Raw genomic sequence first — 13,688 nt, 5'->3', positions numbered from 1 at the left:
TCTGCCAGTTTTTGAGGATTTTGCCATTGTTCAGGGGTGAATTTCCAACACACTGGGGGTGCCAACTGCTCTAGGTGCCTGCCCATATCCGCCCATACTCCCTGCCACCCACAACTATCCTGCCCCCGGGCAGATCTCCAGAAGAGCTTCCCAAGTAGTTGTTTAACTTTAAGCAGAACCTGAAGTGCATTCATGAGGCAGAACAACAAGACTATGGTATTCTGAGTATTCCAGAAATATTCAATATCTTGGAGAGCTATTGTGACAAGCTCAGGGGATAAGAGGGTGGTGAAGGAGGAAGGCAGAGTGACCCAGGAGGATACAGGGGTGGTGAAGGAGAAAGGGAGAGTAAGCAAGTAAGGAAAAATATCCTCCCCTTTCCCCTCCACAGCTTGACTCCCTAATGGAAAAAAACAATAGGTATAATTGCTAATAGTTTCCAAGATACAGTTTCCAAAGTACAGAGTCGACGATGTTACTGAATACAAATAACAAGTTAGAGTCATGACCACATATTTCATCGTCTCATAAGCCATTGCTACAACACACAGCACCATAATGATCTGAAACCAGGGCCCGGAGAGGATAAACAACACGACAGAGAGTAAATACGGAAGATAATGTACTATAATACTCAATTTGGAAAACAGGCGCAGCAGAGTTGAGATTAAAGCAATCAGCATCATGACAAGTGACTATTAAGCAGGTCTAATCCTTACACCAATTTTAGTTTAACACACTCTGGTCAGATCTGCTGTTATCTCAACCTTTCGGGCCCCACGTTGGGCGCCAAAAAGGCTGTCGTGGTTTAACCCGGCCGGCAGCTAAACACCACGCAGCCGTTCGCTCACCCTCCCCCCTCCCTCTCTGGGACGGGGGAGAGAAATGGAAAGTGAAGCCCGTGAGTTGAGATAAAGACAGTTTAATAAGACAGGAAAATAATAATAACAAAATAATAATAAAAATAATAACAATAATAATACAATGGTGATAATAGGAAAGTAATAATAGTATGTACAAACAAGTGATGCACAATGCAATTGCTCACCACTCGCTGACCGATGCCCAGCCTAACCCCGAGCAGTCCCGCCCCCTCCCCCCGGCTAGCCACCCCTATATATTGTTTAGCATGACGTCAGATGGTATGGAATACCCCTTTGGCTAGTTTGGGTCACCTGTCCTGGGTCTGTCCCCTCCCAGCTCTTACTGCACCCCCAGCCTGCCCGTTGGCAGGACAGAGCAAAAGGCTGAGATGTCCTTGGCTTAGTATAAGCACTGCTCTGCAACAATTAAAGCATCGGGGTGTTATCAGCACTCTTCTCATCCTAAGCCAAAACACAGCATTCCACCAGCTACTAGGAAGAAAATTAATTCTGTGCTAACTGAAACCAGGACACCGGTAAACATCCCGGGTGCCCCCGGAAGCCGTCGGGGCCGCGCTGCCCACGCGGGGCCGCTGTCACCGCTGCCCGGCCGCAGCCGCGCCCCACGCGGCCGGGGCGCCAAGCATCGACGCCTGATTGGTCGAAAACCCGCCGCCGGCCCCGCCCCTTGAGCCCTTCCGCGCAAACGATTGGCCGGCCGCAACGCCGCCCGGCCAACCGTCGCCGGCCACGCTCCGTCCGCAGGAAACCGCACATGGAAAGCCGCGATTGGCCGCCGCCGCCCCGCGCCCCGCCCCCGCCGGCTCGCCATTGGCCGCGTGTTTGGCGTGGGGCGCCGCCATTGGCCGGCCGCCGGCTGCCCCCCTCGCGCTGCGGCGGGGGCGCCGTTGATAAGGCGGAGGGGGAGGGACGCGGCTGCGCCAGCGGCATCGGCAGCGGCGGCGGGGCCGGCAGGGCAGGGCCGTGCTTGTCTCCGCCACCGCGGCCCGCGTCGCCATGAGGTCGGCCTGGGCGCTCGCTCTGAGCTGCGCGCTGCTGCTGCTGGCCGGTGAGTGCCCCCCCCTCACGCACAGCCCCTCACGGCGGCCGCCTTCTGGAACATTCCGGCGGCGGAGGATGAGGGGAGGGGGTGTGTGGGGGGGGCCCTAGGCCTGGTCATGAGGGGTGGGGGGGCGCCTGCCTTCGGTTCTGGGGGTTATTCCCACCCCAGGAGGTGTGGGGGGGGGGTGTGGGAGGCTGGGGGGGTGCAGGGGGTGCGGGTGGGGGGCTGATAATTTTTGTAGGGGCACTCCCAGGGGCTCAGCTCGCTGCCTGTCTCGTCCTGTCCAGCGTCCGTTAGCGCTGAGGAGGTGGATGTGGATGCAACGGTGGAGGATGACTTGGGTAAAAGCAGGGAAGGGTCCCGGACCGACGATGAAGTTGTTCAGAGGTTAGTAGGCGGGGGCGCTGGGTAAGCGGCTTGTAAAGCATCAGGAGGTTCTCTCGCGTTCAAAAAAAATCGATTTTGGTATCAGGCATGCTTAACTGGCAGAGCGTGGGGTGTGGGGGTGTAGCACGCAAAAAGAAACCCAGTCAGATGCTAAAAATAAAATATATGAAAACATTGTTGCCTACTACAGAGAGGTGAGCCTGAAGACTTGGACTCAGAAGTTTTCAACTTGGTTTTGTCCAATATCAGTAGTACTACAAAAAACAATAAATAAATAGGGGTTATTCTTGCACATAACTGCATGTGGCAGGTTAGTGCCCACTGGTTGAATAGCTCTACACCAATGAACTGCTTCAGATCCTCAGACATATACCTCACATTGAGCATTGCAGCAGTTGTAATGTGCCTCTGTTTTTCCATCAACTTCATAATAAAATAGTCTTACTTGCAATCATGGACTTTCACTTGCATTTTAGATTGTGGCTAGGCAGTTGACGATAGCAAGTCTCACAGATCTCATTTGGTCACCACATTTGGGCTGTCAGTGTCAGTGGCTTAAAGTTACTGTTTCTCTAGTTAGACCGTTGTTGTGGGTGCTAGACAATTCGTGGAAACTGTACGTAGGCAGGGTTGTTTGACAGTTTTTCATTATTCTTACAGAGAGGAAGAAGCTATCCAGCTAGATGGCCTAAATGCATCCCAGATCAAAGAAATCAGAGAAAAATCTGAGAAGTTTGCATTTCAAGCAGAAGTTAACAGGATGATGAAACTTATCATCAATTCTTTATATAAAAATAAAGAGGTTAGTACCTGTATCAGTAGAACATGCTAGAACTGTTTGTGTGTGTTCTTGAATTGCTGACAACTGGATTCTGTTTCAGATTTTCCTGAGGGAGCTTATTTCAAATGCTTCGGATGCTTTAGATAAGATACGGTTAATATCCTTGACTGATGAAAATGCTCTTGCTGGTAATGAGGAGCTCACTGTCAAAATCAAGGTAAGAAATGTCAGTTACATCGTCTCTTACTGAAGAGCAGTGGCAGGAATGTAAGAAGACTGTATCATTAGGGTATTAGTGTATTAGGTAGTGAGATTTAAAATAAACTCAGACTTAATCTTTTTCTTTCTTTTTTAGTGTGACAAAGAGAAGAACATGCTTCACGTTACAGATACGGGTATCGGCATGACAAAAGAGGAGTTGATTAAAAACCTGGGTACCATTGCAAAGTCTGGTACAAGTGAATTCTTAAATAAGATGACTGAAATGCAGGATGATAGCCAGTCAACATCTGAGTTAATTGGCCAGTTTGGTGTTGGCTTTTATTCTGCCTTCTTAGTAGCAGACAGAGTTATTGTCACATCAAAACACAACAATGATACCCAGCACATTTGGGAATCAGACTCAAATGAATTCTCTGTGATTGATGACCCAAGAGGAAACACTTTAGGACGTGGCACAACCATAACGTAAGTATTAAGTTTCCTTGGAAAAAATAAACGTTTTATAGATAAATCTTTCTCACTGGAATATGTGTATGACTTTGGCATTGTGACTACATGTAGCATTTGATTCTTGGAGTATGGATGTCTTCAGTTGAATAGAAACATCCAAACTATTAACTGCATGCACAATGTGGACTGGTAATGTAGCAATACAGTTCTTTATTCTGTTAGATGAATGGAAAAAAATCAATGAGCTTACTGCCAACTAACTGTTTGCAAGCAATTTCAGACTTCAGCAGCCTGTAGATTCATTCAGTTTCTTAATGCAGTTGTGGTACAACAAAATGTCTACAGGGTTGTAGAGCCTTCTCTTAGAAACAGGTGACTGTTAATACACCAGTCAGACTGGTCTGATGCGACTTTGAAGTTAGATGTAGTTTGACAGCCCTATTTTTTTTTTCCACTTTCATGTGCACATAAGTTTCTTTCCTCTGGGCTTAGAGGAGCCCTTCAGTCATTTTCAGGACTTCTTCCTACTGAAAGGTAGGGCATTGGCATGCCAATGATACTCGTTGGAAGGAAAACGTTTGTCTTGGTCCTCTGGGTCCAAATGAAGTCAGAACACATCAAGGTCCTGATCACTGTTAATTTGAGGTCTTTGTTTTGATTTACAGATGTTGTATTATGCCCCCAATTGTTTAAAAAAAGTGATTCCATCTGATTGAAGTAGTCTTAATAGAGATTCAGTTTTTGAAGGAATAACTTGATATTTGCTAGTTGAGCTGCAGTTGAATAATTTTGGGTCACTAGAGCTGCAATAGTGGAAAGATGAATCTCCTCTAGTAAGACTACTTTAAACTACTAGTCCAACACTCTTACTCGTGTATTTTCTTCTAGCCTTGTCTTGAAGGAAGAAGCATCTGATTATCTTGAGTTGGATACTGTTAAAAACCTTGTCAAGAAATACTCACAGTTCATTAACTTCCCCATATATGTGTGGAGCAGCAAGGTAAGTGCATTTAACAGAGCATTGTACACTGAGCTGTGTTTCATAGCTCATGGTCTTTCAAGGGCCAGATATTTCAAGAAGGAGGGCATAGTATAGAAAGTTAAACTAGTAAAAACTCTAAATTTTTACTGGTTTTGGCTACTCAGATTCAGTGGAAAGGAAGAACTGGCTGGTATTTTGCTAGTTACTTACTACTAAAGGCACGAACTTGTACTAAAACCACAAACTTTGAAGGAACTTGGTTGTATTAACTCAACTTTTTTACCCAAAGAAGCAAAACTGCAAAATACTAAGAAGGAATCTTTATTTCACATGCTTCAATTGATAATCTGGAAGCTTTGATAAGCTCTCAAGCATGGTTAGGCATTCTAAATATTGGGCAGCATTTTAACTTTAAGGATTGTTCTTGCAGTGTTTTTCTTGGTGTAGCACTAACTTGACATCACCCAGTCTGATTAAAGTTGGTGTTTTGGTAAAGATGAACTGTAAAGCTATGAAGAACTTAAAATTTAAGTACAGTGTACCAGGGTAGCATGTGGTCATGAAAAATGTGACTGAAAAAACATGTCTGTGGGGAAATGGTTGCAACAGGCAATCAGTCTCTTAGCACTGCTTTAACTTGGGTGATTGAGGCCACTTGAGAGAATAGTTTCTTGGCAGGTACTTCTAGTAAGTAGTCTAAACACCACTTTGAAATGTCTACATAGACAGAGACTGTTGAAGAACCTGTAGAAGAAGAGGAAGCAAAAGAGAAAGAAGAAACAGATGATGATGAAGCTGCAGTGGAAGAAGAAGAGGAGGAGAAGAAACCAAAAACAAAGAAGGTAAGCTCTTTCAGACTACATGAGGTCTTCTAAGTTGTGTTAGATACTTCAGCAGTTTTCATAGTCTTCCAGAGGAGTGTTTTCAAACAGTCCCACCCAGCTGTAGTTGGTCTTACCTTGTAAGATGGTAAATAACATGTGGTAGAAATAAGGTGAATGGGAGCCCGCCGGCTTACTACAGGCAGGGAGCCCGCCGGCTTACTACAGGCAGGGAGCCCGCCGGCTTACTACAGGCAGGGAGCCCGCCGGCTTACTACAGGCAGGGAGCCCGCCGGCTTACTACAGGCAGGGAGCCCGCCGGCTTACTACAGGCAGGGAGCCCGCCGGCTTACTACAGGCAGGGAGCCCGCCGGCTTACTACAGGCAGGGAGCCCGCCGGCTTACTACAGGCAGGGAGCCCGCCGGCTTACTACAGGCAGGGAGCCCGCCGGCTTACTACAGGCAGGGAGCCCGCCGGCTTACTACAGGCAGGGAGCCCGCCGGCTTACTACAGGCAGGGAGCCCGCCGGCTTACTACAGGCAGGGAGCCCGCCGGCTTACTACAGGCAGGGAGCCCGCCGGCTTACTACAGGCAGGGAGCCCGCCGGCTTACTACAGGCAGGGAGCCCGCCGGCTTACTACAGGCAGGGAGCCCGCCGGCTTACTACAGGCAGGGAGCCCGCCGGCTTACTACAGGCAGGGAGCCCGCCGGCTTACTACAGGCAGGGAGCCCGCCGGCTTACTACAGGCAGGGAGCCCGCCGGCTTACTACAGGCAGGGAGCCCGCCGGCTTACTACAGGCAGGGAGCCCGCCGGCTTACTACAGGCAGGGAGCCCGCCGGCTTACTACAGGCAGGGAGCCCGCCGGCTTACTACAGGCAGGGAGCCCGCCGGCTTACTACAGGCAGGGAGCCCGCCGGCTTACTACAGGCAGGGAGCCCGCCGGCTTACTACAGGCAGGGAGCCCGCCGGCTTACTACAGGCAGGGAGCCCGCCGGCTTACTACAGGCAGGGAGCCCGCCGGCTTACTACAGGCAGGGAGCCCGCCGGCTTACTACAGGCAGGGAGCCCGCCGGCTTACTACAGGCAGGGAGCCCGCCGGCTTACTACAGGCAGGGAGCCCGCCGGCTTACTACAGGCAGGGAGCCCGCCGGCTTACTACAGGCAGGGAGCCCGCCGGCTTACTACAGGCAGGGAGCCCGCCGGCTTACTACAGGCAGGGAGCCCGCCGGCTTACTACAGGCAGGGAGCCCGCCGGCTTACTACAGGCAGGGAGCCCGCCGGCTTACTACAGGCAGGGAGCCCGCCGGCTTACTACAGGCAGGGAGCCCGCCGGCTTACTACAGGCAGGGAGCCCGCCGGCTTACTACAGGCAGGGAGCCCGCCGGCTTACTACAGGCAGGGAGCCCGCCGGCTTACTACAGGCAGGGAGCCCGCCGGCTTACTACAGGCAGGGAGCCCGCCGGCTTACTACAGGCAGGGAGCCCGCCGGCTTACTACAGGCAGGGAGCCCGCCGGCTTACTACAGGCAGGGAGCCCGCCGGCTTACTACAGGCAGGGAGCCCGCCGGCTTACAGACTTAAGGTTTATACAGTGAGCTTCTCAAAGTGGTACTGGATTAAATAAACAGAAACTGAGTTGTTTAAATTGAACATAGTCTTTGCTGGGCTGTCTTTTTCAGAGTTGCAGAGGAAGAGTAATCACGACACTTGAGTGAATGTGAAATGTGCACAGGGTACACTGAAGTGTGGACTTGCATTCTGTTGCCATATGCTTATTGCTAATACATACATTTTTTGACATTATCCAGGCCACTCTCTAATTTAGTTTGTTGATTAGAAATACGTATTTTTCTAATGCTGTTTTAGGACTTTATCCTCAGTGGAGATTCTGTAATGGACTCAAAACCTGAATTAAAGTATGCATCTTTATTCTTGTGTTTACATACCTAGGTTGAAAAGACTGTCTGGGATTGGGAGCTCATGAATGACATAAAACCAATCTGGCAGAGACCATCTAAAGAAGTTGAAGAAGATGAATACAAAGCTTTTTACAAAACCTTTTCCAAGGTAAGCTGTAAGCTTCAAAATTTTTCTGAAGCAGTAGGTTTGCTGTAGTATTTTATTTTTTTGTTGTTGTTGTGTAAACAACACTGAGTGCTTTGTTCTTAAGAATGATTTGCTGCCAGGAAGAGGACTGAACTGAAAGATTTCTGTGAGGTGTAGCGTTCAGCTAGGAGCTGTTCTCTTCTCCAGAGAGAAATTTTAAAAACTGACAGGGAAATTTTAATGTAGTTTAAGAGTGTCTATGTTTGTGTTGTACATGATAGGAGGAAACAGTGTGTTTCTACAAAGCCTTATTTACAAGTAAAGACAGTCTTAACATGACTTAAGAATATCTTACTGTGGTCTTGGCATCGCCTTGGTTTGCTTTAAAAAAGGGAAGCATCTAGTAGTTCTTAGAAGATAACTTCTGTGCAAGTAACTCAGTAGAATCTGGAAGTTTTGGTTCTTTAAATCATGGTTAGGTAGCTTAATTATGTAATAACTTGCAAATTCGTCTTATAAATAGAAGAACTGACTTGCCAATACTTTGCCAACATAGACTTAAATGAAATTTCACTTCACAGGAACATGATGATCCAATGGCTTACATCCACTTTACTGCTGAAGGGGAAGTCACTTTCAAATCGATCTTGTTTGTTCCTAATTCTGCTCCACGTGGCTTGTTTGATGAATACGGATCTAAAAAAAGCGATTTCATTAAGGTAAGACAAGCAAGTGACTATTGCTATGGTTTTCTGTTTAAAAAACAATAATCCATAACCTGATCATTGTTCTTTCTGTAATTCAGCTGTATGTTCGAAGAGTGTTCATCACTGATGACTTCCATGACATGATGCCCAAATATCTTAACTTCGTTAAAGGTGTTGTAAGTATTAAAAAAAAAAAAAAGTAAGTAAGACTTCATTTATGTTAGCAAATGCTGCTAGCTATACTTACAAAATTCCTTCTTCAATTAGGTGGATTCTGATGATCTTCCTTTGAATGTATCTCGTGAAACACTTCAGCAGCATAAATTGTTAAAGGTAAGATAGTTGGCCCTAAGTTTTTAATTGGGGGCACATTGAAAATGAGTAAGTTAAGACATTTATCATCTAAATCATATTGATTTTACTTTCACACCCCTAACAATATTTAAAACAGTTAAGTATTGGCAACCAAGCATTGCTGTTTTCAGAACACTTTTGTTTAAGTCAGAACGCTTGAGTGTCCTGATCCCATTCTTTACAGTGAGGCTGAATTGAGGGATCTTTCAATTGCACATTGCTGTAACTCTGTATTACTGCTTTTTCTAGGTGATCAGAAAGAAACTCGTTCGTAAAACTCTTGATATGATCAAGAAAATTGCAGAGGAAAAATACAATGACACCTTCTGGAAAGAGTTTGGTACTAATGTCAAGCTTGGAGTTATTGAGGATCACTCCAATCGTACACGACTGGCTAAACTTCTTCGCTTCCAGTCCTCTCATCATGAAAGTAACCTTACAAGTCTTGACCAGTATGTGGAAAGAATGAAAGAAAAACAAGACAAAATATATTTCATGGCAGGTGCCAGCAGAAAGGAGGTAAGTGAGCAGGGAAGGAAAAAATATTACTGCTATAGTTTTATGGTACAATAAACATCATGAACTGCCTGTACTTGCTGTAAAGCATGGTGTAGCCATGGTCATGTTACTACAGTTCAGTTTTCCTTGTGTTAACATTTGTAAAATAGCAGTACAATTTTCAGTAGCTGCTGGTATTGGTGTTAAACTGGTATCTTGGTCTGTCCTCATTATAGGCTGAGTCCTCACCGTTTGTTGAACGTCTTCTGAAAAAGGGCTACGAAGTGATCTACCTGACTGAACCTGTAGATGAATACTGTATTCAAGCTCTGCCAGAATTTGATGGCAAGAGGTTTCAGAACGTAGCAAAAGAAGGCGTTAAGTTTGAAGAAAGTGAAAAATCTAAGGAGAGTCGAGAAGCCTTGGAAAAGGAATTTGAACCACTCTTGAACTGGATGAAAGACAAAGCTCTGAAGGACAAGGTTAGAAATACTTCATGCTTGTTTGTATATGCTACTCTGGTTCATACAAAGCCTTGCAAATTCTGGGGATGTGGAGCTGACCATAACATCTTGGTCTGTTCTTCTCTGGATAAAGAAATGTTTTAACACCTTTACTTCAGGAAGGCAGTGATTTAGAATGTCACCTTAGAGCTTTCATAAAATACTGAAGTGGCCATGTGGTAGCAGATCTGAGATCTTTAATTCCCTTGAAGAGTTGTTCCTTGAACTAATATCAAGGCTTTTCTCTACAGATTGAAAAAGCTGTGCTCTCTCAACGTTTAACCCAGTCTCCGTGTGCACTTGTGGCTAGTCAGTATGGATGGTCTGGTAACATGGAAAGAATCATGAAGGCTCAAGCTTACCAAACTGGGAAGGACATATCTACAAAGTAAGCTTTCAGATAGCAGTAGATGTGAAATGCAGTTGATAAACCTTGGTTGGTGTGGGCACAAGAAGCTTCCATGTGGTTCAAATGATCCTCCATAATTTAAGGTCACTTCTAAATAAGTTGCAACCTCTATAATAGTCACTGTTTCAAAGCCTGTTAGGTAAAACTCTGCTTACTGAGCAATACTTCTCAATACTTGTCAGTAGTATTTGCATCTGTCACTTGGTGACATAAGATGAACTATCACAATAACTAGTATTTTTAGAGGATCACTAATACTGAAGCAGGGATATGGGGGGTAACAATGTTAGTCAGTGTTCTTGAGTTTAAAGGGGTACCTGGGTCCCATTCTTCAAAACTTAGTGATGTGACTATTTCTGTTTCTTCTATTCTTTCCAGTTACTATGCTAGCCAAAAGAAGACATTTGAAATAAACCCCAGGCATCCACTGATCAAAGACATGCTGAGGCGAGTCAAGGTAAATAAGTAACAGTAGTGAAATGCTGACTGCAAAGCTGTCAGTGCAGCCTAATTAACAGCTGTGTTTGTGGTTTTTTTGTGCTTCCATATTAGGAAAATGAAGATGACAAAACAGTTTCAGATCTTGCAGTGGTACTGTTTGAAACTGCAACTTTGAGATCAGGATATATGTTACCAGACACCAAAGAATATGGAGACAGAATAGAAAGGATGCTTCGTTTGAGTTTAAACATTGACCTGGATGCAAAGGTTAGTTGCCAACAACTTGTAACTGATGAAGAAGCAGATATTTAAATCTATTAAGATGTAACTGCAGTGGTGTAGATTTGCGTATGTACCTAGTTTCCTATACTGAAGTGGTGTCAGGAGCTTGATCCAAGTTTCTGTCTGGGAAAGTGATGAGCTGATGAGCCTTTTGTGCTTGTATCCTCTTCCACTGCCACTGCTCTTTGCAGTTGAATGGGATTCTGCTCTTCCATTATGCTCTTTTCAAGTATTGCTGTCTTTAAGTGGTGGTTCTGTGGGAGTAAATTAGGGGCTAGACAGATGCATGTGCCCACTTCACAAATGGAGAAATTCTTAAGTTGGGTATAGGTCTTCCCTTGATGCTGTGCAAGAACTTAGGCTGGTATTCTGCCAGGGGAAATACGATAATGTATTAGTGCAAAAGAGAATCCAGTTTCTCCTTCTAGTAACTTGGAGCACATGTTATGAACTGATAGTACCAAAGCCTGTATTTAGCTAGTCTGTAACTAGCGAACATTGTAAGCAAATAAAGATTTGAATGCATAGTGAGGTGTTTATGACCTTCCCACAGGTGGAGGAAGAACCTGAAGAGCCTGAAGATGCAGCTGAGGAGGCAGAGCAAGAAGAAGAAGAGGTGGATGCTGATGCTGAAGACAGTGAAACACAGAAGGTAAGATCTCAAGTTTGATTATTCTTCATTTTCATATATCTATGTGCAGCTTTACCTGGTGCTTCCTGACAACAGATTTCTTCACTTAGCATTCTGTGACCATAGCTGTCAGTGTAAGGGGTTTTCCAAGCTTTTCTTAGAGGGGGAAAAAAACCTGCACAAATCTTTATTCTGTATCAAGCTTCTTTATAAGAAGAAAAAAACAGGTGTATTCAGGGTTTGGAGCTAAATTAAGCTAAAGATATTGTAATGAGTGCCCTGTGGCAAAAAGTAGTAGTTAATCCCCTACCATGAGCTTCCTGTTACCTTCTCACTTTCTGCAGCTTGTGGGCAGTAGTCTCAACAAATTGGCCATCAAGTAATGTGGTTTCTCAGTGATCTTAAACTTTTAAGTTACTGTGAAGTCCTGACTGGACCTGCTTGCTTAGGCTGCTTTTGGAAGAGTCCTGTAACAGTACATCTTGAGACTAATAAAAATACAAAGCTTATAGAGATGTTTGCCTACTATTATCTGTCAGATTACTTAATAATACACAGAACTTTAGGTAATTGTATTAGTTTTGATGCTATCAGTACTGCATTTACAGAGTAGTATAACGTGCAGTGATAGCAGTAAATAAGTAAGCAGAGTTATGGGATGTTAACAGTACTAATACTATGCCTGAAAGGTAACTTAAAGTATTAAAAATGGTAAACTAAATCTGGGTGGACTGAAGTTTTGTTTTTTTTAATGTCTCTTCAAAAGTTATATCACTTCTGTTAGTGCTTTGGGAAGTATCAGCAGTCTTTCAGTTCATCTGAAACAGCTTTTGTAACCTTTTGCACTTTGAAAAAGCAATGTTCTGATTCTCTTGTTTGTCTCCACAGGAATCCACAGATGTGAAAGATGAACTGTAAACTGCACTTGCCTACCATCCTGCATTGGGGGGCTAGGAAGGGATGTGAATTAGGTTTTGTTTTTTTCCACTGTAAAAGGTTGAGGGATGGTGTGGGGGTTAAGGGCAGAGGAGATTTTTTTTAAGTTGACTTTTCTAAAACATTCCTCATGAATGTAAATTTGTATTATTTAACTGACTTGGTGTAAAATCTTGTCATGTACAAAATAAAATGTTCCCAAACACCAGTAACTCTAAATTTTACACAGTAAGCTCAGCTCATCTTAAAGAATTAAAGGGGTTGTCTTGAGTGTTCAGGTCCTTTGTCCAACAGGGAATTTGCTGTCCTGAGGTTGTTCCACACTGGTACAGCCGCACAGTCAAAAACATATGCTTAAGGCTGGATTTTGTGTTAACAGATGTGCTGTGCTCTTCAATCCCGAGTATACCTGGCATCTAAGGGTTCTACTGAAACTTCTTTGTGTGGAATAAGTATTCAGGAAATTATATAGTACTGACATCTTAAAGATGAGAGGGCATTTAAAAAATAAGTGTTGGAATTGAAAGTCCTGCTGGCTTGAGTGGAAAGGCAATGTTTAAAAAAAAAAATTGGGTTTGTAGCAGGCTTTCTGAAATATGCTTAAAATACAGGGGCACTGGATGTGACTTTATTGCACTTTACAGAACAGGCAGTGGTAGCTATTGCAGCTGAGATGAGCAAAAGCTTGTCCTTTCATTAAAAGGTTGAAGAATAGCTGGAAGCAATTTACTCTCTGGGAGCCTATCCTCATCCTCCACTGTCTTTAACCCTGCCTTTAACTCAGGTAGCTTTCCCAACAGCTGCAGTAGTCCTTTCTCCATTTTTTTCATGTGGAAGCTCTTTGCTGTTACAGTTCCTCTTTAATGCTGTTATTTCTGAACTTTTTAGCTCTTGTTCTGTGTCCGTACTGTGACAAATCACTGTACCTACTTAAGCTAATTCAAGCCGCATCTGTTGATACCAAATGGAATACTGTGTAATGTAGAGAAGTTGGACACACCACTGTCTCTTCTACTTCCTGCATTAGTTTTGTGGTTGCATGAAGCACTGTTTTCTCACTAGTGCCTCTACTTCTGAAACAAATTTTCACAGAGTTGGCAGGAAAGGTTTACATTGATTCTTCATTTGCCTTCTGTGAAAGTACATAGAGTTGTTGTCTAAGTACTGTTCCTATTTGAGAACCACTCTTGTTAACTAGGCAGGCAAAAGAGTAGACTTCAAATCTTATGATCTTAGGTGAAATCACCTATAATTAGGTGAAGACACATAAACACAGAGGTGAAAAGCTTGTGTTCCTGTTTACTTTTACT

The 13,688-nt window shown here is 44.4% G+C and overlaps 1 protein-coding gene across 1 annotated transcript; it reads left to right on the top strand.

Moving 5' to 3' along the window:
- Positions 1 to 1,767: 1,767 nt before the first annotated feature.
- On the top strand, positions 1,768 to 12,586 carry HSP90B1 (heat shock protein 90 beta family member 1). Its single transcript, XM_027449454.3, has 18 exons — positions 1,768 to 1,932; positions 2,214 to 2,313; positions 2,974 to 3,115; positions 3,195 to 3,311; positions 3,450 to 3,781; positions 4,655 to 4,766; positions 5,474 to 5,590; positions 7,522 to 7,638; positions 8,199 to 8,336; positions 8,423 to 8,500; positions 8,592 to 8,657; positions 8,928 to 9,197; positions 9,413 to 9,658; positions 9,931 to 10,067; positions 10,467 to 10,545; positions 10,641 to 10,796; positions 11,365 to 11,463; positions 12,331 to 12,586. The coding sequence occupies exons 1-18, from the start codon at positions 1,881 to 1,883 to the stop codon at positions 12,358 to 12,360; spliced, it is 2,388 nt and encodes a 795-aa protein (XP_027305255.1). The 5' UTR covers positions 1,768 to 1,880; the 3' UTR covers positions 12,361 to 12,586.
- Positions 12,587 to 13,688: the final 1,102 nt, after the last annotated feature.

This window comes from Anas platyrhynchos, chromosome 1, assembly GCF_047663525.1.
Source record: "Anas platyrhynchos isolate ZD024472 breed Pekin duck chromosome 1, IASCAAS_PekinDuck_T2T, whole genome shotgun sequence".
NCBI lineage: Eukaryota > Metazoa > Chordata > Aves > Anseriformes > Anatidae > Anas > Anas platyrhynchos.
Note: the sequence above shows the minus strand (reverse complement) of the source record. Positions and strands in the feature narration are given on the sequence as shown.